This window comes from Carcharodon carcharias, chromosome 17 (assembly GCF_017639515.1).
Source record: "Carcharodon carcharias isolate sCarCar2 chromosome 17, sCarCar2.pri, whole genome shotgun sequence".
Lineage (NCBI taxonomy): Eukaryota > Metazoa > Chordata > Chondrichthyes > Lamniformes > Lamnidae > Carcharodon > Carcharodon carcharias.
Genome location: NC_054483.1, coordinates 26716804 through 26743609, shown reverse-complemented (window position 1 = coordinate 26743609; position 26806 = coordinate 26716804). Strand labels below are relative to the sequence as shown.

The following is a 26806-nucleotide window of genomic DNA, read 5'->3' as shown; positions in this document are numbered from 1 at the left end:
GAAAAGCCAAGAATCTCAACTGACTCATTTTTTTCTCTCACTGTTTTGGGAAGATTTATGGAAAGATCAGTGTAGTGAATCGATGTTGAACACTGCTGCCCTGTCAAATAAAAATTAAGTGAATTAAATCTCAACAGGATAAAATTATTAAAAATTAATTGTCTGCCACTTCTATTTCTAAACTGGCTGTTTCCTTGTGTTCATGGTGAGAGATGTGAGGACTGGGGACAGAGGGCATTCTTAATCAACAAACTCATTGGAGGGCAGAAAGTACATAGATCAAAGCAACAACCAGAAGCCTCTACCAAACACAGTTGTACCACCTGAGGTGAGCCCTTGTGAGGTCAGGTAATTTTTGCAGCCGCCTGCATTTGCCTAAAGAGTGGGCGGGGAGATTTTCACGTGGGTGGTTACATACTACTTTGGTTCAGGCCATGGGATTCACCACAAGGGACATGCAAGCCCCTCAGGCACTTCAGAGAAGTACCACAAGCCTGATCCCGAGTATCAGTGCATGGGTCATGAACAAGGGCTGGAGGAATTTGGACTGTTCAGCCTGGGAAGGAAGTGACCAAAACAGAACCACATAAAGTTTCATTAATTGGAAAATCTTATTTTTTAAAAAAAACAATGCCTCTCAAACTGAACTGCAACGAAAAGATTCCCAGAAGGAAAAAAAAGTTTGGACCAGTACTCTTACTTCACGGTTTTTACTGGTATTCCATTTTAAAGTATATCAGTTTGGACCAGTATTGTTATTTCCCAGTTTTTACTGTTTTTTCCTTCTGGGTTGGTAACAAGAGGAGGCCATTCAGCCCCTCAAACCTGTTCTGCTATTCAATTGGATCATGGCTTATATGTATCTTAGTTCCAACTACCCGCCTTGCTCCCACAATTACTAGGTCTCAAAAATCCCTCTGTTTTGAAATTTGCAATTGACCCCAAGCCTCAGCAGGTCTTTGGCAGGGAGAGACTCCCAGATTTCCATGACCCTTTGTGTGAAGAAGTGTCTTCTTGACATCACCCATGAAGAGCTGAGCTCTAATTTTAAGTTATACCCTCTCGATCTGGACTCCACCCCACTCCACCCCATCCCACCACCCCCTCGCACTCCTCCCCCAGAGGAAATAGTTTCTCCCGATCCACTTCATCAACTCCTCGAATCATCTTAAACATCTCCATTAGTTCACTCCTGAATGTGCCTGGTCTACACAGCCTGTCAACATAAATTTAACCCTTTAAGCCCTGGCATCATTCATAAAAACCTGCTCTGATTTGTACTAGAAGCGTCACATCTGAATTTAAAAATAAAACCATCCATGATTAACCTGAAGAGTGACCTCACAATGAAATCAGTCAGGCTGACTGGTTTCTTCAGAGAACCATTCTGTCCTTCAGCTGACATTTTTTTCGTAAATGGCAAATCAAATCCTAACGATGCATCCCTTAAATATTTCCTCAAAATTCAGAATCAAAAATCAATCGTATAATAGTAAACCACAGAGAGCTAACAAATTTGAACAAACTCAAAATGACATGGGCTTTTGGAAGATAAATGAGCTAGAAGTATTACTGATAGTATTCTAGTATTCTTGTGAAGTGTCTCAATGAGTGCAAGACAAATTGATGTCTCTTATTTTCAGCAAGACTTAAAGTGTTTCCACAGACTGGCATTTTGGCAATGAGAGGGCTTCAGTTTAAGACTGTCACCAGAAAAACAAAGGGAGAGGTCAGGAGAATGTTTTCAGACAGAGGGTTGTCAGGGTATGGAATGCCCTTGCAGAAACAGTGACAGGAGCAGAATCTGTGATAGATTTAAAAAGAGAATATGTCGAAGTTTTTGAAGAAGAAAAATATCGAAGGCTATGGGGCAAGGGCAAGCAGAGTGGGATCATTGGGTAGCTTTTTCAGAAGGTTGGCACAGACGTAATGGGTCGAATGGCCTTGCTATGCTGTCAAACTATATGATTATAGTGTAGCAGCATTGTCACAGAGAAAGGGTGTAAATCTTGTTAGATTTTATTGGGGCAGGGCAGAGGGAATGCTGCTGGCCCATATTTCAACACAGTGCAAACATGCTCTGAGGGCACGACAGGCACATTCATTTGAGCCACCAAATACTCGAGTATTTGAGCAACAAATTAAAATGAAATCTTCATCAGGAAATAACTACTGGAGACGTCACCTTAGTTCTGTCATGAGTAAAGGCTCAGGACTCAACTCGCTATCTACATTCAAACATACAAATTAGGAGCAGGAGTAGGCCCCTCGAGCCTGCTCCGCCATTCAGTAAGATCATGACTGATCTGATTGTACAGAACATCATTCAGTTAAGGATTCTTTTGGATGGTGAGTTTAAGTCAACATGGGGACCCGGATGTCCGACCAAACACGATTCACTTGCAGCATGGAATACTTTGCTGTCAGGACAGCAAAATCAGAGACCGCTGGGTCTTGTTAGATAGTCAACTGAAGCAAGGATAAATACAAATCAGAAAGCCTTGTATTTAAATATCAAGCCTTTTACAACCTCAGGATATCCCAAAGCACTTTACAGCCTATGAAATACTCCTGAAGTGTAGAAACATGGTAGCCAGTTTGCACATTGCAGGCTCACACAAACAGCAGTGTGCCAATGACCCAATAGGCTGTTTAAATGAAGTTGGTTTAGGGATATATTGGCTGGGGCACCAGGGAGAACTCCCTTGCTTTTCTTTGAATAGTACCTTGTCCACCTGAAAGGACATAGAGTTTAACATCTTATCTGTCAGCTGGATTCTCAGCTCAAGTCTCGGGAGTGGGACTTGAATCTGAGGCCTTCTGATTCAGATGAGAATCACTGAGCCACAACTGACACGTAAGATTAGTTTTAGATTTCTCTGGAACAGAGATAATAGGCCAACTGGACTCTTTATGCAGTGTAAGCTTATAGAATTCTAAAGTCTAGCATTTAAACTGCAAGTAGAATCTCAATGTTGTGGCCAAGAAATTTCCCATTTCATGTTTCCTCACACAAAGACAACCAGGTCCAAAATGGATAGTGGCATCTGTTGAAGCACAAAAGATGGAGTTTGGGATTTTCCTGTAAACAAAGCAAGTAATAGGAGCATGAACAGGAGATCCTGTGTGGAGGTGGGGAACTTTGGGTCAAAGTCTATAAAGGGAAGTGTGATACTGCCTATGAGAAGCACATTAACTCTTGTGCTGTTATTACTCTTCAGAAAAATGAAAAGACCATCAAGTCCAATCTGGAGCCCGGGCCAACAATCTAACCCAGCAGCATGATTTGTCACCTTTCATTATCTTAGCTCTTGGTTGGACCACTAGAGGCAGTGAAGTGTGGATGGGGTTGAGGTACATTCAGATCAGCCATGATCTTATTGAATGGCGGAGCAGACTCAAGGGGCCGAGTGGCCTACTCCTGCTCCTTGTTCGTATATTAGTCTAGGAAGAGGATAGACAGCAGGAGCACCTTTCAAAGCTGCATGAGGAATGCACCAGCCAAGTTAGGGATTGAAACAGGGATCATGTCAACATTTGAGAATAGGTGAGTTAGATGATAAAGGAATGAGGGATAAAGGATCTGGTTACGGAGTGGGCACTTGTGAAAAGTAAACACTAACTCAAACGGTTTATACTGAATGGGCTGAAGGGGAGGGAGAGACACAAAAGGCCAAATGGCCTTGTTGGACATTTTATTATTCTGATAGATGCAATGTGAGAGAGAGAGGGGAAGGAAGGAGATGGAGAAAGGGAAGAAGGAAATGACTGTCTTGTGTGGTGGGGTTGGGGAGGCAATGAAGTGTGATGGTGGTCAGTGTGTCAGGGCGGGGGGAGCATTAAATGAAACTTGCTGAAGAAACAGTCATCGAAAGGTGGTGCAATGATAATATTTTTAAGTGGAAGCTGCATTAGCTACAGTTTATCATGCAGGTTGCAGAATGGTGAAGCAAGCCCAAATCCAGAAAGAACTCATCCATTTGGTGAGGTTGGATTTGACTACATTGAATGCAGGAGAAGATCTGGGTCTGAGAAAAAGGCAATGCCAAAAGATGTCAGCACTCAACATAGCCAGGCATGGAGTCTAAACACAGGAAGTCCAGAGAGTGGAAGGATAGGCCTCTGCTCATGATTAACTTTCATGTTGGCATCCAATAACCAGGTATAATATTCAGATCACTACTGGTGGATAGGGGTTGACCTTAGAAGAGACAAGGCCAATAGATGAGCAAACAGGCAGTCCAAAAGCCACTTAGACTACATTTTGCTTTAGTAGCTAAGAACAGAAACATTTGGTTAAACATACAACAATATGAAAGTGCTATTGAACAAATAAATAATTAGCTGCAAACTTTTGGAAGAAAGTGAGGTGACCCAGGCAGTTGAAAGGCTGCTTTTGTCACTGACTGCACAAACAGCCTGACAAGTTTGTACGGGCAAAATATGAACCTTGAAAATTACAACAGGAAAAACTAAGCACTAAAATGTGAAATCAAGTGGCACAAATCTAACTTTTTTATTAGATACACAACAAATAACCGTGGCTCATGGTCACCCTATGAAAACATTAACGGCTATTCAATCAAGCTAAAACGTTGACATTCTGACACCAGCTCCACCTGAGCAGTCAGATTAACAGTTGCTGATAGGAGCCCATGCCTGTGTATTCTGTCACACTGCGAGTTGATGTGCAAACATGCTGCACATCATGGAAACATCATGCATTAAATGAACCAGGGAATGCTTCTTGAAGAGAGATTTGCCATCAATCTAATCTCATTTAGATAAAGTATGAATGCTAGTAGTGCAGCAAAGGATTAAAGAGAACTCATCAGTATTGTGACAGCATGAGGAACCATATTAGCGGTGCTTTCAGAGGAAGCTGAGAAACAGGCCATTGGAATTCATCAGAGGCAATTAGATTGGTTTAAATTCCAGTCGGTCTTAAAATGAATTATTAAACAAGATGTTGAGTCCATCCTGACATTCAGTTTGACCACTGGAGCTCAGTATGACATTATAGCAATTTTATACACCCTCAACTTAAGGTCAAGAGTTTTCCTATTCTTGCGTGGAGCTCTGCAATTGTTTAATGGATTCAGAGCTATGTATTTATTAACTGGCGTTTTTTTCTGAGCTAACAAGCTGGAGCAGTAGGAACCAATGACACACACAGGCACACAGGATAAGGAGGAAGCGTGAAAGAAGAGGAAGAGTCACTGGCAGACATTCTGGCAATGCTCCCCCCTCAGCTGAATAGCCCCAGGACCCAGAAGCTGGTTTTGAAAAGATTTGTGCAGGCACTGGTGATGGTCTCATTGTCCAGGAATGGAAAATTCCAAGCCTCCCTATAGAAGGCGATCCCACAGTACAGGCTCAAAAGGCAGTCTCTGCTCCTGCCATGGTTAGTCAGGCAAATGCTGCAGGGGTCTGGGCAGCAGAATGGAGTGTGCAAACTCTTTTATTCTCAGAATGATCAGGGTTGCAATACAGGCAGATACACCCACGGATATCATTGGGACCAACAAGACTGTTTCTCACACAGCAGTGGCCCTGGAGAGTCAATGCACGGTGCCAGTGAGCATGACAGGGGTAGGTTTATGATACTGCAGTCTCCCACCAGATCTTTGAGAAGCCTGATTCTGGACAGAAAGGACAGAGCCAGACTGCCAATGCAACAGCATTAGAGGCGTGACCACCTCAGCTCAAGAGAAACTCAGAATCCAGCCAATTTATGCCCTATCTCAAGGTGTAGCAAGAGATTAGGTTTATGAGTTTGAATGGCACACAATGGCAAAAAGGGACTCACAGTGATAAAGCAACAAAGACATACACACAAACAAACACACACATGGAGTATGGGTTGCAAATAAAATGATGCAAGCACCGAAGTTGTTGTGTGCACAGACATTGTTTTTGGCAAGGCTTGGAAGTGCTTTTGCTGAGGTGACCTAAATGGGAGCTGTGTATGTTGACAAACAAAGAGAAGGTCTGTACTTGCCGTCTTATTTGTGTTGGCAAGGGGAATGATACTGACAGGACTGTTCAAACAGTGACAGGGTGTTATTATCAGAAGGAGGTCTCCCGTATCCAATGGGACAAACAGGTTCTTGCACCCTGTCCCAACTTGCTGGCACAACCTCTGTCTGATCCCACCGTCCTTCCTCTGGGGATCTTCAATATCCCACACAGCAGAATCTTCACAAGATCCTGGGTGGACAATGTAGCACAGCAGCTCTAGGGCAATCCGGGCAAACCCTCCAAATCTCATGTGCTTTCCGACTGGAGCAAGATTGGTGCAATGCTAGCTAGTGCTATCAGGAAGGGCACAGCTCCCTTCATATTTAGCTTTAAAGCCTCACTGATATTCCTTTCTGGATCAAAGCTGGTAGACCTGAGCAAAACCAGCAATAACTTGGAGGGTGCAGCTGATGGTTACAACAGAGCCAGTCAGTGAGAAAATGGATGGATTCCAATTAAAGCCTTTCAGTAAGCAGTCCTTTGCAGGTTGTCTAGAATACAGTGGGCCTGAGCAGAACAACAATATAGAAAGCAGTAGGTTTAAGACACAGGAATCCTGGTTGCACTCAGTACACACACCTTGCTTTACAATATGTCAACAACAATGTTGCTGCCACTTAGATATAAATCAGCGAGTTGCCCAGAATCCCATAGTAATGAAGAACTGGTCTTGCTTTGGAAGCCAAATGTAGCTTTCAGACAGGTAGCCACACTGAACAAATTGACAGGATCACTGAATTGTTACAGCACAGAAAGAGGCCATCCAGCCCATTGTGTCTGCACCGTCTATCCGAATGAGCATCATGTCTCAGTGCCATTCTCCTGCCTTTTCCCCGTAAGCCTGCACATTGTTTCTATTGAAATAATCATCTAATGCCCTTTTGAATACCTCGATTGAACCTGCCTCCACCACACTTCCAGGCAGTGCATTCCAGACTCAAACCACTTACTGTGTGAAAAAGTTTTTTCTCACATCACATTTGCTTCTTTTGCACATCTCATTCTTGATCCTTTTACAAGTGGGAATAGTTTCTCCTTATGTATTCTGCCTAGCCCCCACCATGATTTTAATGAGGGTTAACTACGCTGCAGACATGTGTGGTGACAATGGTCAGACTAACTTCACCACAGAACAAAGGAAAATTCACTCACATTTCTGAGACATACCAGCGGATGCAATTTACAAGACAAATTTTCCTATTTTCTTGCTTCAGCTGTGGGTCAGTGTCATTGCTGAAAAGGACAACTATCTCCAAGAAGACATCCGATTCTTCAATAACCCTGACACAGGGGATTGATTTGAAGTGAAAGAATCATGATTGGTTCCAAGGAAGTAGCTATGATCCTATGCTGACCTACTTGAAGTGGAAATCCTTACGGATCACAGCATTACATTTCAGCTGCCAGGAGGTCACATGTATCCGCAAGATGAATTTCTGGAAATTGTGTAAAACAATCAACAGTCAGCACCCTGAATGGGAACTATATCACCATTCTTTCAATGTCGTTGGGTCAAAATCCTGCAACTCCCTCCCTAACAGCACTTTGGGTGTACCTACACCAGATGGACTGCAGCGGCTCAAGAAGGCAGCTCACCACCACCTTCTCAAGGGCAATTAGGGCTGGGCCACAAATGCTGGCCTAGCTAGAGATGCCCACATCCCATGGATGAATTCAAACAAGTCAAATTGCAGGGTCTCGTCATTGTAGCTTGTCCCTGGTGAAAGTGATGAGGATGTTTTCCCTGGTGAATAAAACATCAGTGATATTTTGTGCCTCTTGGCATTCAGGCACCCATCACTGCCAACTTCTAAGCAGCTACCTCAGCTTCCCTATTCTCCCAACTCACTGACCTTTGTGCCCAATAAGAGCTCATCTATTTTCAGTCCCACCCACTTTAGAATCACCCTGAAGGGTAAAGAAAGCCCCAGATTCCAATTTCCCTTCTCACCCTCAATACCAGTCTGGAAACCTGAAAGCCAGAAACACCACTTGTCTGGCATTTTTTTCAGCAGGCTCTCACAACTCTCAGACTCGTCTCTCACAGCGTTGCAACAAATCACAAAATAATGAATATGATGGCCTTTATCATTATTCTAATAGTCCTGCATCTCCTGACAGTAAGACTAAGTACCTTATGCTGTTTCAATGGAAGGCTGCAGGAGAGAGAAAAAAGATGGATAATGGAAGAAGAAAAGATAGCTAATTAGTGAAGTAAAATTAAAAATCAAAGCCTTTCACACTGGTGCGATATTGTCAATCTTTCTGCGAAAGGAAATTGTTCTTAATTTTTATATTGAATATTTACTGAATAATCAATTTCCCCTTTCTAAGCCTGTTGGTCGTGCTAATTCTTGGTCACCTGGAATCACATTGGACGAGTACAGGAAACCCTTTCTGGTTTCCCACTCCTCAGGTCCTGTATCTTTCCTTTTCAAAACCACCACTATCACAGCCCTCCCATGTGAGCAACACTTGAAGGCTACAGCCAAAATTTAAAGGGATGCAGCCACTCTAAGGAAAGTGATCAGATTGTGAGGGGTGGGGAGAAAGGGGCAGGGGAGCAGGGGATGAGAAGCTGTTCCAGCCTTTCCAAATGGCGCAAATTTTTGGGGAGGTAGGGACATAGTGGCATTGTCACTGGATTGGTATTCCAGAGACCCAAGGTAACGCTCTGGGGACCCGAGTTCAAGTCCCCCGATGGCAGATGGTACAATTTCAATCCAATAAAAACATGGAATTAAAAGACTGATGATGACCATGAAACCAATTCCGATTGTTGTAAAAACCCTGGCTCACGAATATCCTTTAGGGAAGGAAATCTGCCGTCCTGACCTGGTCTGGCCTACATGTGACTCCACACCCACAGCAATGGGGTTGACTCTTAAATGTTCTCTGAATAAGTGCAATTAGAGATGGACAATAATTGCTGGCCTAGCCAGTGACACACACATTCCATGAACGAATCTAAAAAAACTTAACGACAATTTTCCAACTTTGTGAATGATACAAAAAAAAACCTGGCCAGAGAAATGCAAAAAAATGACAAAATAAATTTGGAAGCAAGAAACAGAACCATGACCAAGCGGTAAAGCTGCACTTCCCGTTTGGTATCTGGCTGAGTTGGGTGTTGTTAGTGCATAAAGCACATGTGAGGAGGGGTACGCTCTCTGGCCTTTGAAGGCACTACCCCCCATGAAACAGCAGTGCTGCATGCCTGACAGCAGGTACTCTTCATGCTCCATGGTGTGCACCAAATCTGAGAACACATGCAGAATAAGACTGAACACTTAGAAATATTCCAAGGGATGGTCCTCACTTCACATGCAAGTGGTCCAGTTTGCATACGGGTTAAGTGCGCGTGTGTATGAACTCCAGAGGTCTATCCTTTTAAAGTTATAAAACTAGAAAGCCTAATCCCTCCAAAGGAAGCGTTTGTTGACTTCAGTTGAAACTAAACGATGACAAGAACTTAAACTTGCCTTGTTTAGCCAACGAGTTTGCCAATATATAGCGCTTTCTTCGATGAGATGTGCTCATTCAGTGCAGCAGCGGTTACAGCACAAGAATCAGAATCTTGAACATGGCCCTCACGACTGTGTTAGGAAGTCTCATACCTGACTGGCCACTGCACAGCAGAAAAATGGAGGCACCACCTGATGCCCAAATAAAAGATGGGAACATATACTACAACAGTGGCATCATCCAGTTTGCGTGCAGAACCCACACGCCTCCCTCCACCGCTCACCGACTCGACACTCTTGCTGAGAACTTCCTACAGTCTTTCCACATCCCTCAGAAAGTTAACGCTTTCTAAGAAACGCCGGAGGATTCAAATTACATAAACAGGAAACTTCGAGAAGATTAGGTCATCTAGAATATTAAATTGAAATGATGGGAGGTTCCCCCACCCCCTGCCACCTCATCCACCAAAGCCATATGAAATAGCTGCTCTTGATTTGAATTTCATCCCAGGTTTCAATCTTAGCTTGCTTACCTGACAACCACATCGGCTGAAATTGAGTGAATGCAGACCTCATGTTGAATCTAAGACACAAATCAAGTTTCACTGTACAGATTTGGACAGTTGAATGGAATGGACGGGGCACAAATGTGGAAGTTGCAAAAATAAACCTGAAAGTATTATCTAGACAGTACTTCCACATAAGGGGAATGTGCAACATGCCTCATACAAGAAGCTGTCTCCCACTGTACATTCTTCAAATAATGTGACATCTAGTGGCTGCTGCCACACACTGAACGAGCTGTTGCTTCTTTCTCACACTAAAAAATTAGATGTGTTAGAGGACTTTGCAACCACGGAAACAATGGCAAATATTTGTGGCCAGGTATGCAGTGAAAAATCCTTAAAGAAGTTGAGTTTCCTCTGGGTGATCTAATCAATGTGTATCGTTTCAAAGTTTCGAGATGTCACCAAACTTGGGAAACATAGTGAACACTGAGGAAGATGGTAGGGGGACGGTGACAGATTGGTGAAACGGACAGACATATGGCAGATGAAATTTAATGCAGAAAAGTGTGAAATGATGTATTTTGTAAGGAAAAATGAGGAGGCGCATTATAAACAAAATAGTGCATGATAAAGAACAGAGGCACCTGGGGGACTTACATACAAAGATCTTTGAAGGTGACAGGACAAATTGATTAGGCTGTTAAAAAGCATATGGTTTCTTGACTTTATGACATTCAATAGAAAAACAATGAAATTATGCTAAACCATTGTAAAACACTAGTTAGGCCTCAGCTGGAGTATTGAGTCCAATTCTGGGCACCACATTTTGCGAAGGACATCAAAGCCTTGGAGAGGATTTTGAGGAGATTTTCTCAAATGGTCCCACTGAGCAGGGTCTTCTGTTATATGGGAAGAAGGGGGAAGGTGGGATTGTTCTCCCGAAAGCAGTGTAGCAAGGATTAAGAGGAGTCTAAGAAAGGTGTTCAAACTCATGAAGGGTTTCGGCAGAGTATATAAGAAACTGACAGAAGGGACAGTAACAACATTAACAGTAATTGCCAAAAGAGCAAGAGATGAGAAGCAGAAACATTATTCAACACACAAAGTTATTGTGATCTGGAAGGTGCTGCTTGAAAGGGCCTTGGAGGCAGATTCAAAAATAACTTTCAAAAGGAAATTGAATAAATATTTTAAGGGGAGAAAATTGCAGGGCATTGGGAGAAGAGCAGGGAGAGTGGGATGAACTAAATAGCTCTTTCCAAGAGTCAGAGTAGGCACAATGGGATGGATGGCTTCTTCTGTACTGTAAGATTCTCCCTGGTATTAAGAATAGCTGGTTGTATATTTAAGAGAGAGGGAAATGTCAGAAATTCTGATAAGCAAAAAGTAACTCAAGTGACAACACCATTGAACAATACAGCACAGAGACCATTCAACCCATCATGCCTGTGCTGGCTCTTTTCCAGCTTAATCCTATCAATCCCACTTCCCTACTCTTTCCCCATAACCTCAAAGATTTTTGCTTTCCATGTATTTATCCAATTCTTTTCTGAAAGTTACAACTGAATCTACTTGCAATGTCCTTCTAGATCACAACAATTCACTGTTTAATGAACTTTCTCCACATGTCCCTTATGGCTTTTTAGCCAATTGTCATCACATCACATGCTGCCAAAAATTGATTTCTCAATAGGAAAGCACTTTGATCACATGAATTTATTTATCACACTTATTTGTACCGCATGACACTGACGAAAAGCAGAAATTGAATATCGTAAGCTCGCAGTTCATCAAAACTAAGCCTTGAATGGTCAACATGACAATTTTAGTCACCTAAAAGTTTGACTTTTACAAATGTCAGTAGTTCCTTCCCCCTCACACAAAAATAGAGAAGTATTCAACACATTGTAGGAAGCAACCTTTGGATTTAACCCAAACTTTCCCAATAAACTGGGACCAACTTTAGCATAATGACAAAAAAAGGAATTACTAAAACACCACACATAGGAATTTACTGACGTTCAAAAAAAACCACAATATGTTACACTGTGACCAAATATCAACCTTTTCCACAATCTGCTCATAACACAAGGATCATGCAAATATAAAACATTCTTCTTCATTTGCAGAAAGGACACTCATTACTAAACTCTGAACGAGACATAAGCTGCTTCGATTGGCAAATATGATTTCACACATTCCATGTAGAGTTACAAGACTGAATGAAGAGGATCTAAGTGCAAGATCTTAATCACATGCACTCAGATCTCCAAAGTTTTATATTTGAAATAAAACAGGAAGAATAAATGCTGGGCTATTTGCTTTGCACTGAAATCGAAAACTGTTTTACACTCTGGTCCATGCTGACTGTTTCACAGGGACCACAGCTGGGGTATCGCAGCTTGCGTCTGAGCCGAAGAGGTTTTGTTCAGGGATATGGTTTTGTAATCAAAACTTACAAGTAAAACAAGTAAATTACTCACCTTCCCTTCGAGTGCAGCCTACACACCTGTAATATCATAACCAGTCTTGTCTTTGTTTCGAGCACTTGCCTATTGTTCACTTCATGAATCATTTGAAGCGTGTCTCAGTGGGTAGCGCTCTTGTTTTGAGTCAGAAGACTGTGTGGCTCAAGTCTTGGCCCAGAGACCCGAGCACAAAATTTAGGCTGGCACGCCCAGTGCAGGTACTGAGGGAGTGCTGCACTGTCAGAGGTGCCAACTTTCAGATGACACATTCAACACAGAATCTGCCTGCCCTCTCACATGGATGCAATAAGATCCCATGGTTCCTCCCAGTACCCTGGATAATGTTTATAACTCAACTAACATCACAACGCACAGGTTATCTGGTGATGCTTACTGCTATGTGCAAATTAGCTGCCACTTTCCCACATTTCAGAAGGTACTTAATTCGTTGTAAAACCCTTTGAGATATCCTATGGTCATGAAAGATGCTACATAAATGCAAGTTCTTTCTTTTCTTTGATGTTCAGGATGAGAGGTTATGCTAAACTTGTATCAAAGCTTGGATAGATCACACTTAGAATAGTGTGTGGAGTTCTGGTTGGCACATTATAAAAAGGATATAGAGGCATTGAAGAGGGTGCAAAAAAGGTTTACCAAGATGACAACAGAACTGTGAGGATGTATGTAATCAGGAAAGGGCGAACAGGCTGGGTCTCTTTTCTCTTGGCAAGTGAAGACTGACGAATAATGTAAAACAAGTCTTGAAAATTATGAAAGGCTTTGACAGAGTCAACACAGAGGGAATGTTTCCATTTGCAGAGCAAAACTGAAGCCCATTAATACGGATCAAGAACAAAGAACAAGAAAAGTACAGCCCAGGAACAGGCCCTTCGGCCCTCCAAGCCTGCAGCAATCATATTGCCCGTCAACTAAAACATTTTGCACTTCTGGGGTCCATATCCCTCTATTCCCATCCTATTCGTGTATTTGTCAAGCTGCCTCTTAAACACCACTATCGTACCTGCTTCCACCACCTCCTCTGGCAGCGAATTCCAGACACTCACTACCCTCTTCGTAAAAAACTTGCCCCACACATCTCCTCTGTAGCTTTCTCCTCTCACCTTAAATCTATGTCCCCTAGTAATTGACTCTTCCACCCTGGGAAAAAGCTTCTGACTATCTACTCTGTCCATGCCACTCATAATTTTGTAAACTTCTATCAAGTCGCCCCTCATTCTCCGTCGCTCTAGTGAGAACAATCCGAGTTTCTCCAACCTCTCCTCATAGCTAATAACCTCCAGACCAGGCAGCATCCTGGTAAACCTCCTCTGCACCCTTTCCAATGCCTCTATATCCTTCTGGTAATGTGGCCACCAGAATTGCATGCATAGTCTTTATCCGAAACCCTTGAGGCCGATTGCATTTTGGATTTCAGATCATTTCGGTTTTTGAATACCACATATAAACTTACATTACAGTAGCCTAAGCCTAGGCTAGCCATAGCCTAAGGTAAATAAGATGGCGAGGAAAGTAAGATATCACTGAATTATAAAAACCTGAAAAAGTTTATTTTTGACATGTTCAAAAATCACAAGGTAAAAGTACAGACAAACAACTAGACTTCCCGTGCTAAAGGCTGATGAGGTTCAGAAAAAGTACGGTTTACAGATAAAAGATACTTGACCTACATAAGATTGTCACCATGAAATCCAACAGGAATTTCTTCACTCAGGAGGTAGTGAGAATCTGAAACTCAGTATTTTCTCTTTCATGGGATGTGGGTGTCGCTGGCAGGGCCAGCGTTTGTTGTCCATCACCAATTGCTCTTGAACTGAGTGACTCACTACGCCATTTCAGAGAGAGCAGTTATAAGTCAACCACATTGCTGTGGGTCTGGAGTCAAATGTCGGCTAGACCAGAAAAGGATGGCAGGTTTCCTTCCCTAAAGGGAAGAAAAAATGGCTAAAGGGACATCAGTGAACAAGATGGGTTAGTTGATTATAGTTTCATGGTCACCATTATTGAGATTAGCTTACAATTCCAGATTTATGAATTACATTTCAATTCTACCAGCTGCCATGGTGGGAATTGAAGCCTTGTCCTCAGAGCGTTAGCCTGGGCCTTTGGATTACTGGTTCAGTGACATTACCAAGATGCCACCTTCTCCTCCAACCACAGGGACTACTTAAGGTGAATGGTATAGATGCATTTAAGGTGAAGCTAGATAAGCACATGTGGGGAAAAAGGAAGTGAGTGCTCTGCTGATAGTGTTATGATCTCATGGGAGACCATTAACTTCTCAAGTGAAATTTGAAGTCCCAGTTATTAACTGAAAGAATTACCCAACAAAATTTCACGGTTTTAAACAAAAACTTTCACTATGCGAAAATTAAACAAAGCAAACACTACTAACTTAATACTTTATCTTTCGTAAACACTTAGATTTTAAACCTGAAAATCTCAACAGACCACTCTCTGTTTTGTTTTGTTTTGATTTGATTTCCACCCAAGAATTCCCCTACACATTGAAGGATCTTGAGGGTTCCTTCACTTCTCCCGAAGTTGAACCAGCGTGTGCCGCAGCCCTACGGAATTTACTTTGACTCTCCTCATTGCTCCTGCTGTTCTCCAAGCTATAGGATCCCTTGGGCTCCTTTTGGCAAAGCTATCTTTCAATTCTCTTTGAGGCCCTCATGATTGCGGACACCCCTGCTAGGTTTTACTGCCTTCTTGCTCAGGGACTCCAACATCAAAAAACACCCTTGTTCTGATAGCACTTTGGTACTGCACCCACAGCTGGCAGCTTTCTCTCTCTCTGCCTGTGACTGTGAGAAATCACACAGAAAAAACCAACACAAAAGGCGCCCTTCCCGTCAACCTACTCCCGTGACAACATGGTACACCTGAGATGTTCCAGATAGAGATTTGAACCCATTATCCACAATGCCCAAATCTGTCCTTTGATCTGCAAAGTAAATGGATACTTGAAGAACTTCTCTTGTTTACCAGTTGCTTCTCAAACTTTCTTTGAAGTAGGGAATGACATAAATAATTCACATTTCGAACAAAGACAGGGCACTTCTCAGACAATTAGTCAATTCTTAATGTTATGGGATAGTGATATTTGTTGTTCAGAGGGAGTATTGCAGGAACAGGTGATAATAAGTGGGGTTCATGGAGATGCTAAATCTAATCTATTGTGGAAGGTAAATTTAAAGAGTAAGTGGAAAACTGAAGTGACTGCTGGAATGGTGGAAAAATTGGCCGTTGCAGAGGTTCAATTTATGCCGGGTAATGATCTAGCTGGATCACAAATGTTGGTGATGCCTATGGTAGTTGAGCAGCCTGTAGAAGTGCTTTCAACAGAGGTGTTACAGGGAGAGCATCCTGGATTGTTTCCCGATTGTGTGATAATGGGATCACAGGCACACAGGTTGAAACAAGAAAAACTAAAAGGGCAGGCAGTTCAAAGACAGGAAGAAATTATTGAAATCCAATTAGCAGGCACTGTGTTTGATAACATTGTTCAGAAAGACACAGGAGAGGACCATTCAGCTGAAGTGTTTAACTCAAGGCAGTTAAGTGAGTTGCAGCAAAACAATTTGCAATTAAAACAGTTATATCAGACAGCTTATTCAGAAACAGAGGCAAAATGTATTCCAGGATGTTATTAGCTTAAGGGTGATATTTTAATGAGAAAATGGAGACAGGATCATGTTTCAGCAAATGAAAGCCTGAGGGAGGCGCATCCGATTGTTATCCCATTAGGGTACAGAAATTCTGAGGATTGCCCATGAAATTCCAATGAGGGAATAGGAATTAGAAAGACACAGGCAAAAGTACAGAAACATTTTTATTGGCCTGGATTGCATAGAGATGTAGACACACTCTGTAGAACATATTATACATGTCAGGTGACAGAGAAACCACAAGCAGTGATTAAGCCGGCACCTTTAATCCCAATACCAGCACTTGAAGAACATTTTATTAAGGTCATAATTGATTGTGTAGGACCCTTCCCCACTGTATTTATTGATAATAATGGATGTCTACACCAGGTCTCCTGAGCGATACCTTCAAGAAATATTACAAAACCAAGAAGATTGTGGAAGAGGTAACTAAATTTTTTACAAGATATGGTTTACCAAAGGAAATACAATCTGATCAGGAGTCAAATTTCATGTCACAGCTGTTTAAGGAAGTAATGAACAGTTTGGGGATAAAACAGTTTAAGTCAACAGCTTATCATCCGGAGTCACAAGGAGCTTTGGAAAGATGGCATCAAACTTTAAAAACTATGATGAGAGCATACTGTCAGGATTATCCACAGGTTTGGGACAAGGGAATTCCATTCTTGTTTTTTGCTATTAGAGACGCTCCTAATGCATCGACTGGTTTTAGCCCTTTTGAATTAGTTTATGGTCATGAGCTAAGGAGACCACTGAAATTGATTCATGAGAAATTGGTGGGTCAAAATCCAGAAACTACTCTCCTGGATTATGTACCAAACGTCAGAAAGTGTTTAGACAGAGCGTGTGAATTGGCTTGGGAACATTTAAAGATACCACAGCAAGTGATGAAACTGAAAGCAGACTGGAAGGCTACAACTCGGAATTTTATTGCTGGAGAGAAAGTGCTAGTTCTGTTACCAGTGCTGAGTGACTCATTCAAGTTAAGGTTTAGGGGGCCTTACAGGATTGAAAAGAAATTGAACAAAGTAAATTATTTAATAAATACTCCAGATAGAAAAAAGGAGCAGAGGGTGTGTCATGTAAATATGCTGAAAAAGTACTTTGGCAGGGAAGAGGAACAAAAAGAGGTGTTAGTGGTGGTATATGATGAGAAAGAGGTAGAAGCGCAGGATTCTGAAATTGATTTTCCTCTAAACAAATCAGACAATGAGGGGTGCTTGAAAATTTAAATGAAATATTGAGTTACCTTCCAGACAAGTGTCAAAGTGATTTGGAAAAGCTATTGCACTCACACAAACCTATCTGTGGGAATAAGTTGAGGGGGGATAGATTTAGCTATACATGGTGTATTTGCAGCAGTTTCATCTTTGGTAAAGCAACATCCTTATAGATTAAATCTGGCAAAGTTATCACAAGTACAAAAAGGAATTGAGTTCATGCTTCAAAATGATAACATCGAGTCTAGTTGCAGTAACCGAAGCTCGCTCATTGTACTGGTACCGAAACTGAATGGAACACAAAGACTGTGTGTGGACTATCGAAAGGTGAATGCGGTGACAAGAGTGGATTCATAGCCTATACCATGGGTGGAGGATTGTACTGAGAAAGTTGGGCAATCAAAATTTATCGCAAAGATTGACTTGCTAAAAGGGTATTGGCAAGTACCATTATCGGAGAGAGCAAAGGAGATATCTGCTTTTGTGATGCCAAATGGACTATATCAGTTTAAAGTCATGCCATGTGGTGTGAAGAATGCACCTGCAACATTTCAGAGACTGACAAACAAAGTAATTACAGGTCTCAGCGATTGTGCTGTTTATGCTGATGACTTAATAGTTTTCAGTCAGACGTGGGAGGAGCATTTACAACATCTGGAAGAATTATTTACTCGATTACAAGGAGCTAATTTGGTGGTGAACTTGCAAAAGCGCAAGTTTTCTATCTAGGCCATACCATTGGACATGGCAAGGTGGCTCCAAGAGATGTGAAAGTCAAAGATATTGTGCATTTCCCAGTCCCTACAAAAAAACTAGAAGTTTTGAGATTTTTGGGAATTAGTGGATTTTACCAGAAATTTGTACCAAATTTTAGCAGTGTGGTTGCTCGATTGACTGAACTATTAAAAAAGCTAAGTAAGTTTCAATGGACACTGGAGTGTCAGAAGGCATTTGATAGTTTGAAAACTGTATTAATCTGCCATGGTGGGATTTGAACCTGGGTCCCCAGTGCATTACCCTGGGTCTCTGGATTACCAGTCGTGACAATACCACTATGCCACCGCCTCCCCAAGTTGTTTCAAGTTTCCCTCTGGAGCAACTCAGCCTTTACTATTGGCTGTGTCATAATAGAAGGCAAGACTGAAACCCTGTGGGGTGAGCCATTGTTAAAGTCACCTGAGTGAGATGTTTGGAGAGAATTCCAAGGCAGGATCTTCAAAGGTGAAGAATGGAAACCCTAGCAAGAAATACAAAGTTGCAGTGAGATCAGTTGACTCACAGTGGGACAAACGTCTCGGTGAATTTTTGAGAAATCTATGGACTCTTGGTTGCATCTATCATTTACTCTGTAGTGTGGCGTGTTCAATTACAGTTCGTCTGTTAATTCACATGCACCTGAATGTTAGAGTATAAGATACAAATTGTAAATTGTTTTACCTTTCTGAACTTAAAAAGTAAATTTTACTTCTACTTGTTCAAAACCTGTGGAATCTTGTGCCTTTATTCCAAAAGCAAGAACCTTTAATCTCAACTTTTATCTAATTGAAATACCACATGCCAGAGTCTGGCTAAGGATTGTAACAAAATACAATAGGCTCCAACTGCAGTCTGGACCCTGTGTTATGATGTGTCCACACTTCACCTGTAGCCTTGCTCGCCGATTAAGGTGGGCATAGATTTTATTTAATCTTCATCGTTTGCAGCTAAATTTCTCCAACAATGTGAGTGGCTATCGCGTCAGGTCAGCTGACTTCTTCTGCACAATTATCAACACGTAAACCTGCACAGATTCATCATTAGTGAGTCGATGATTATATAATTTCCTGTGCAACTTTTCATTCTTGTGGTACTGAGCTATGCTGAACACTCCCGCCTCCTCCTTCTCTTGAAAGACCAATGAAAGACCGAAACAAAAAAGCAGTGCTTGGTCCAATACTGTCTTCTAGGAATACACGCATAACTCACTCACTGCACATAGAAATCCAAAGGAGATTTAACACTTTCTCCCCCGCACCCCCCACCCCGAGACAAGTAAAATAGTTTTCCCATTTTTGTTTCATTTGCAAGAATTGTAAATAGTTAGATTCTGTCACTGGAAAATCCCAAGTACAAGAGAACTTATGATGAGGTTATTTGAAATTAAAGCAAACCACATATAGCCAAGGGGATGTACCTAATGAAAGACAGTTCTGCTGAACAAGAAAAGGAAACCCATTTTCTGCCGTACGTTCCACTTCATTTCCACCAGAAAGCACTTGAATTCCTGGATAAGGTTTATCCAATTACTGGGGGAGAGGAGTCCAAATAACTAACAGCAAGATATTCTGATCAATAATTAGTACCCCAATGGGGAATAAAAGGAAATTCTGAAAAGGTTTCGGAGGACTGTGCTTGCTACTTGGGGCCCTTGCCTTGAAGCAAGTTATCTTCTCATTTAAGCATTTCACATAAAGTCAGATTCATTGACTGCACAGAAAGAGGCCATTTGGCCATTGAGTCCATGCCAGCTCTTCGCAGAACAATCAGTCAGTCCCACTCTCCTGCTCAAACATACCACAAGACCCTAGTTTGATTCCCAATCTGTGTTATATTAGCAAATCTCAAGCAGGGCAGCATATGGAGCTTTGTAACCAGGCTGAGAAACCTTGAGATATATATATTTCACTTCTTATCACCAGAGTGATCCTCGCTGATGTGTGCAATTGTGTGTGTCTGTGTGTGTGTGTGTGTGTGTGTGTCAGTGTCTGCATGCAAGAACAGGAGAGGGGTCCACCGTGATGCATCCCAAAGTAGATTTGCCTCCCAGGCCACAATGAGATTTTAGATGAAGAATGGCCACTTGAACAAAGTGCAAGTGTTTCATCGGCACCCACAGAGTTATAGCTCAGGGGGAGTTTGTGTCTTCAGAAGTGAACAGCAGTAAAAACCGCTGGCTGCCATTCCTGTCTCATTTGAGCCTTTGGAAAGATTTCAACACCTGACCTTCAGCAACAGATTGTTTCAACCCCAAAGGGTGAGATTCAAAAACAAAAGTGTGCAATCATGAAGATGTGGTAATTAGAGTGAGAGAGATGATGTTCATTCAATATCCAAAGATTTAAACAATCGGTTCCCATTTTCTCTCTCAGAAACTCAATCTCCTATTCAAACGCTCATCTTAAACAAGCGCTTGAAAAGTGAAGAAAGATCTGTGGGTTGCAGGAGAGTACACCAATCGTACTTGTGAGGCACAGCAAACTCAAGCATCACACAAAGCACTCAAACCTCCTGGAGGAAACTGCAAAGCACAAATCCCATGAAACATAGTCTTTCTGCCATCATTGAGTCTGAAAGCTAACTAAAGAACCAAGTCATCTGCTCCAGTGCTGGAGAGATAACTGAGAATCCTGAGCAACCAGTAACCAATTGAAAGGAAATAAACAAACAATGTGAGAGTTAGGGGGAGGCAAGCCTGTCTGCTTACCTGTGCACGAATCAGAGCTTCAAAGCTTGGCTGAAAGTAATCAATGCGACTATTGTAAAACTTTGGCATCTCATCAAGCAGCTGCTTGTTTTTGGCTTCAAAATCTTCACGGACTGGCCTTAGCTCTTCTCTTGCCTAGGAAATGAAAATAACCAAAGAAATGCAATCTTAGGATTTTGTACCAGATTTTAAACTGACAATAAGGAACCAGAACTGGAAACAGCTGTAAAACAATGGGGAAGAAAGTGGGTCTGTCACTGTCTAGCTCAGCTGGCCCTGCTTCAAGTTTAAAACTAATTCGCAACATTCATTGGTCACACAATTAGAGGGAAATTCCATCTGGTCATGGAACCATGTTTTAGTCCATTAACAGCCTGCACACAATTTATATTTTTATTGGGAGGACAAAGACAAAGTCTGCACAGATCAGCAGGAAGCAGAGGCAGAAATATGTGGAGAAAGATGTTTATGTACACTGCTAGAAGGATTCAATCAACCAAAAAATAATCAGCCTAAATAATTGAACCTTTTGAGGGCCATCAGCACATTTCAGATTGATTGACATGTGTTGGCTGTGGGTACTCTTCCTGTAAACTTCAGAATTCCCTTACTCTGAATCATCCAGGAGAGATCCCATTCAGTTCTAATTAACCTGGATATGTAGCTTCATGTTGCAGAGAGGATGGTGTCGGTAGGATTAGTTTCAGAATTACAATTTGTTTGGAATGTTATTTGGCTTGCATTATTAATGTGTTACAGTAAGTTGAGTTTTGCATAGTTTTTGGTGTCACATGACAGAAGATCTATTAGCCAAGGCACGAAATACAAGAGGTTATGCTGGAACTACACAAAACACAGGTTAGGCCACAGCTAGAGTACTGCATACAAGTCTAGTCGCCACATTACATACAAGGAGGATGTGATCACACTCGAAAGTGTACAGAGGGGATTTACTGCAATGTTACCATAAATGAAGAATTTTAACTTGGAGGCAAGATTTGGTTGGCTAGCTTTTTCATCCTTTGGCACAGAAGAGGCTAAGGGGAGATTTAATTGAGGAGTATAAAATTATGAGGGGCCTAGACAATGGATGGGAAGGAGCTATTTCCAATGGCAGAGAGATCAGTAACCAGATTTAAAGCGATTGGCCGAAGGATGATAGTGGAGTTGAGGTGAAATGTTTTCACCCAGAAGGATGGGAGCTGGAACTCACTGCCTGAATGGGTAGTTGAGGCAGGAACCCTCATCACATTTAACAAGATATACTTGGATATGCAGTTGAAGTAGCGTAACTACAGAACAAGGGCTGGAAAGCAAGATTGGGCTGGAAAGCACATTTTCAGCCAGCACAGACATGATGGACCAAGTGGCCTCTTGTTGTGCTTCACATTTTTTATGTTTCCATTTCTCCATTTTACTAGAAAACTTAAATTACCAATAGTTAGTCAGATGGATGGCAGACTGCTCAGTCCTTGGGCTCTCTTCTTTTTTCATTCATCGCTCCCATTTCCCTCTCCTTTACCTCTCTGCTCATGTCCACATGATTTTCTTTGTCCTGTTTTCACTTGACCTAGCCTTTCAGCTCCTCCAATGGCTCCGCAAAGTTATCCAATGAGCTGATACACCAGGAGGGTCTCTGGTTCAGTACCTGCTCAGTGTAGAGCTTGCTGATCTAGACTGGGTAGGGGCAGCAGTGCAGGGAATTCTGTGCCGGGGGTGAGGGCGAGGAACACACAAGCTGCAGTTCCTTTTCATGATCCGGAAACACCGTGATGGCTGCACATGTCGAATGGCCTCAGCCATTTTGCTGGCCACATGACCTGCCACATTCAAAGCTGATAGGTTTTAAATCTGGCACATGCTTGGAGAGAGAACAAGATCGATATAAAGAAATTTGTTGCTTCTTTTGCCCCACCCCGCCCTCGCCCAAATCACCTATAGGCCATAACTGATTGAAGCAGTTCCTATTTAACAATTACTCTCACCTTACATAAAAAACAGGGTACAAAATACATCTGGCATATCATCAAAGGAGAAATCACCAACCCTTCTAATTCCTTGCAGGAGTCTTGTTCCCACCTTACCTGGTGAAGCTTCACAAGCACAGGACCAGATTTCTCCTTCTCTTCGTACTTCTCCACTTTGGACTGCAATCTTTTATAATCCTGCAAACTCTGTTCTCGTCGCTTCACTGCCATGTTCAGACTTGGGAAAACGTTACCGAACCTTGATAATAACAAAAACAGCAACTGAACAGAAACTGCTGAAATGCTCCTGTTATGGTCTCAAGCACAGTACAGTCAGTGACAAAGCCCACCAGGCACACACATTTAAACCAGAAGGCTCTTGTGCCAAATCCAACTCCAAGACTTAAACGCATGAGCTACCTACGTGCAGTACCAAGGGAATGCCACATTGCCAGAGGATTTACTAAAGCATGAATGTAAAAGAGCAAGTAGGTCTTCCATTGTCGACATACTTGTTCATCAACCCCAAACTGGCAGGCTACCCATTCATTTTGTGATTGCAGACTTGGTCATATGTTAACAATCTGGTGCATTTGCCCATGTTAAATACTTCAGTGGATACCAAAGACTTGCAGAATATTCTGACAATGGATTAAGACACTACGCAAATGCAAGGGATTTTCTGTCGGTCTCTCGATGATGCAGAGTGAATTAATATCCCACTGCTACTTAAGATGACATAAGGATCAAAGGCAGGTAAATCAGCCGTGATGAGGGTGAACAATGGAACGGGAGCAAGGGACTGAATTGCCCACAATGACATCGCTGCTCTACTGTGCTCTGTCAGACAGCATGCTCCTCTCTCAGAAACGAAGGATGATGCAAGGCAAAATGATCGTACACAATAGTTTTAGATCATCTACAGACAATAGTTTCAAATAGTGACAAGCTGCAGATGGATGCTGTGGCACATGTTAAACACTGATGCAACTCTCCTGCATAAACATGTTAGTTTTGAGAAGGCCCACAACACATTTGTAAACCCATTCAGTTTTCGACACTGAAGGATTTGCTGCATTTTTTATGTCTGTCCAGATTTCCAAGACTTGTTTTTCTCACGTGTTTCCAGTTCACCAGCACAATATTACCAGAAAACGTAATCTGAATGCGGAACCTGTACGAGGTGCCCCTTTCAGCGCCACGCTGCTTTCAGACATTTTGAGATCACGAAGGACCCCACAGATCAATACAAACATGCTGAAAACTGGAGCAGCTCAGCGCTTAACAGTTTCACTGCAGATGTACAAAAGCTCAACACCACTGCACGACAGACTGGGCAGAACTAACCATTCCAGTGACACGTTGCCAAAACTTGTCATAACCCTGAAATCCAGCAGGTCAGTTTTCAATGCCAGACTCCAATCTTCGATCAAAAGGAACAGGAAGCAAGTCAGTTTACTGCTGTGTTTTCGAGCTACACAAACTTCCATCGGTTAAGCGCTAATTTTGAGGGGGGTTTTTTTGAATTATAAACTTAAATATATCAAACGAACTACAATTGCTCTGAGCTAAGGCACCTCTCCCGAAAGCTGAAACTGACGTGAGTTTTCCATTTGGCTGGGTGTCTCTTTGCCTCTTTCTGATTCTATGCTTTCGCCTTCAGTTCAGTACAGTTTGAGCTGCTGTCTTCTGCCTAGCTACAAGCAGCAACAGCAACTCACCAGATGTGTCCTCTTGTTGGGGGCTTGATGTATGCTCCCCACAGGAAATGTGGAGCAACTTGCCACAAAGTTTCAAGTGCCAGGCACTCGAAAGATTTTGAGAGCTAAGTCTCCAAGAGAGTGTTTCCACTTGTAGGGAAGAGCAAAACTAGAGGCCATTAATATGAAATGGTCACCACAAACGTAAAATAGGGAATTCAGAAAAAAACTGCCTTACTCTGAGTGTGGAACTCACTATCATGGGGAGTGGTTGAGGCTAATGGTGCAGATACAATTAAGGGGAAGCTAGATAAACAGATGAGGGCAAAAGGAATAGAAGGTTACGCTGATAGTTAGTTTAGAAAGGATGGGAGAAGACCAGTATGGAGGATAAACATTGGCATGGACTGGTTGGGCCCAATGGGATCTTTCTGTGCTGTACATGCAATGTTATTGGGTCAGAAAATTTGAATGCTAATGGACTTTGGAAATTGAACCATAACTTGGAAAGATAGGCATGAGCAGAGATTCACCATACTCGTTCCACTGGAGCAAAGGAGGCTGAGAGGACACTTATTAAAGCTTTTTCTTAAACAAAAGATTATGAAGGGTTTGAATAAGATACAAAACTCAATTTCCACTGGTTGAGGAGTGAATGATGAATGGAGGGGGATAGCATTTAAAGCAGTGAGGAGAGGAGTACAAAGATATTCCTTTACACAGAGGATTGCTGGAACAAATAATGCTTTGCCAGATAGAGTAGTTGAAGCAAAATTAATTGTTTCTTAAGAAGATAAAATGAACAAACACTTGGCAGAAGATACCCTGGGCTACAGGGAAGAGACTGTTGCTCATCCCTCTAGACCAGAGCTTGTAGGTTGCTGAGGTCTAATGGAAATACACAAGGCAGTAGGTAGTCTGCTGAAATGCACAACAGCCAGTGCAGGCAGTACCTTTTTCAAGTTTCTAACTTCCTTTTCTCACACAGAGAACATGGTGAACTGAACCATCAAGAAAAAGAAAGGGTCCTAAATTATCAGTGAGAGAAGTGGATCAGCTAATGGACTGGTTGTCATTTCTTGTTGAAAACAAAGCTGGGCCCAAGAATTAGAAAAACATCACAAACAAGCACTGGTCGACCCTATTCTGAATTAATGAGATTCTCTCAAAGATTCATGGTGAGCAACTCCCATTGAGAGGTCCTCATCTGCAATTGATAAAGGTGATATCCCCAGCAGATGGGTCACCATTGAGTTTGTACTGCATCCTTATGGAATCTTGTCTTGTCTAAGTGTTGGTATTGGAACACTGTTTCTGCCAGACGATGTCATACTATCAATTCAAAAGACAAACTTTTCAAAGGAAAAGTTCAAAACTCAGCATGATATGGAATGACACTGGAGTTACAACACAGAAACCAGGCTATTCGGCCCAACCAGGCTATGCCCGTGTTTATGCACAACACAAGCCCTCTCCCAGCATGCTTCATCTCATCCCATCAGCTGAACATAGAAACAGGAAAAGGCTATTCAGACTCTCAAGCTTATAATCTCCCAATCAATTAATTGGGGATGTTCGCTGATGATTGCACAATGTTCAGCACCATTCGCGACTCCTCAGATACTGAAGCAGTCCATGTCCAAATGCAGCAAGACCTGGACAATACTCAGGCTTGGGCTGACAAGCGTCAAATAACATTTGCACCATACAAGTTCCAGGCAATGACCATCTCCAACAAGAGAAAATCTAACCATCGCCCCTTGACATTCAATGGCATTACCACCACTGAACCCGCCCTATCAACATCCTGGGGGTTACCACTGACCAGGAACTGAACTGGACTAGCCATATAAATACTGTGGCTACAAGGGCAGGTCAGAGTCTAGGAATTCTGTGGCATGTAACTCACCTTCTGACTCCCCATCATCTACAAGGCACAAGTCAAGAGTGTGTTATGCTCTGGCAGATGATGTGTGCCAGGTGGGCCAAATCCACAAGGGAAACTTGGTCACACTATCATAGCAGTTTTGCAATTTGTATTTATTACGATATGTGTGCACTAAATTCAGAAGTAATAACTCCATGAGAGATTTTTTAAAAATTAAATTAAAATATTTCTTAACAAAATAAAAATGTCAAGCACATACATAGAACCACAATTACTACTATAATAACTGCTAAAATTCCTACTTAACCTGACCCCACCCTCCCCTCACCTAGTAACACTCCCTTTAAGGCAACTGTCCGAAATAGATTTTAAATTTAAAGCAGATTCAGCAAGTTAGTGGAATTCCAAATGGCTTTT

General features: G+C 42.1%; 1 protein-coding gene across 1 annotated transcript in view; it reads right to left on the bottom strand.

Annotated features, from left to right (window-relative positions):
* bin3 (bridging integrator 3) overlaps positions 1-26806 on the bottom strand; it is a 128462-nt gene that overhangs the window by 13869 nt on the left and 87787 nt on the right. The window contains exons 7-8 of the mRNA XM_041210347.1: positions 22919-23060; positions 20835-20969 (exon numbers count right to left, since the gene is read on the bottom strand). Of these exons, the coding sequence (XP_041066281.1) occupies positions 20835-20969; positions 22919-23060 (277 nt within the window). The remainder of the gene's footprint in view (positions 1-20834; positions 20970-22918; positions 23061-26806) is intronic.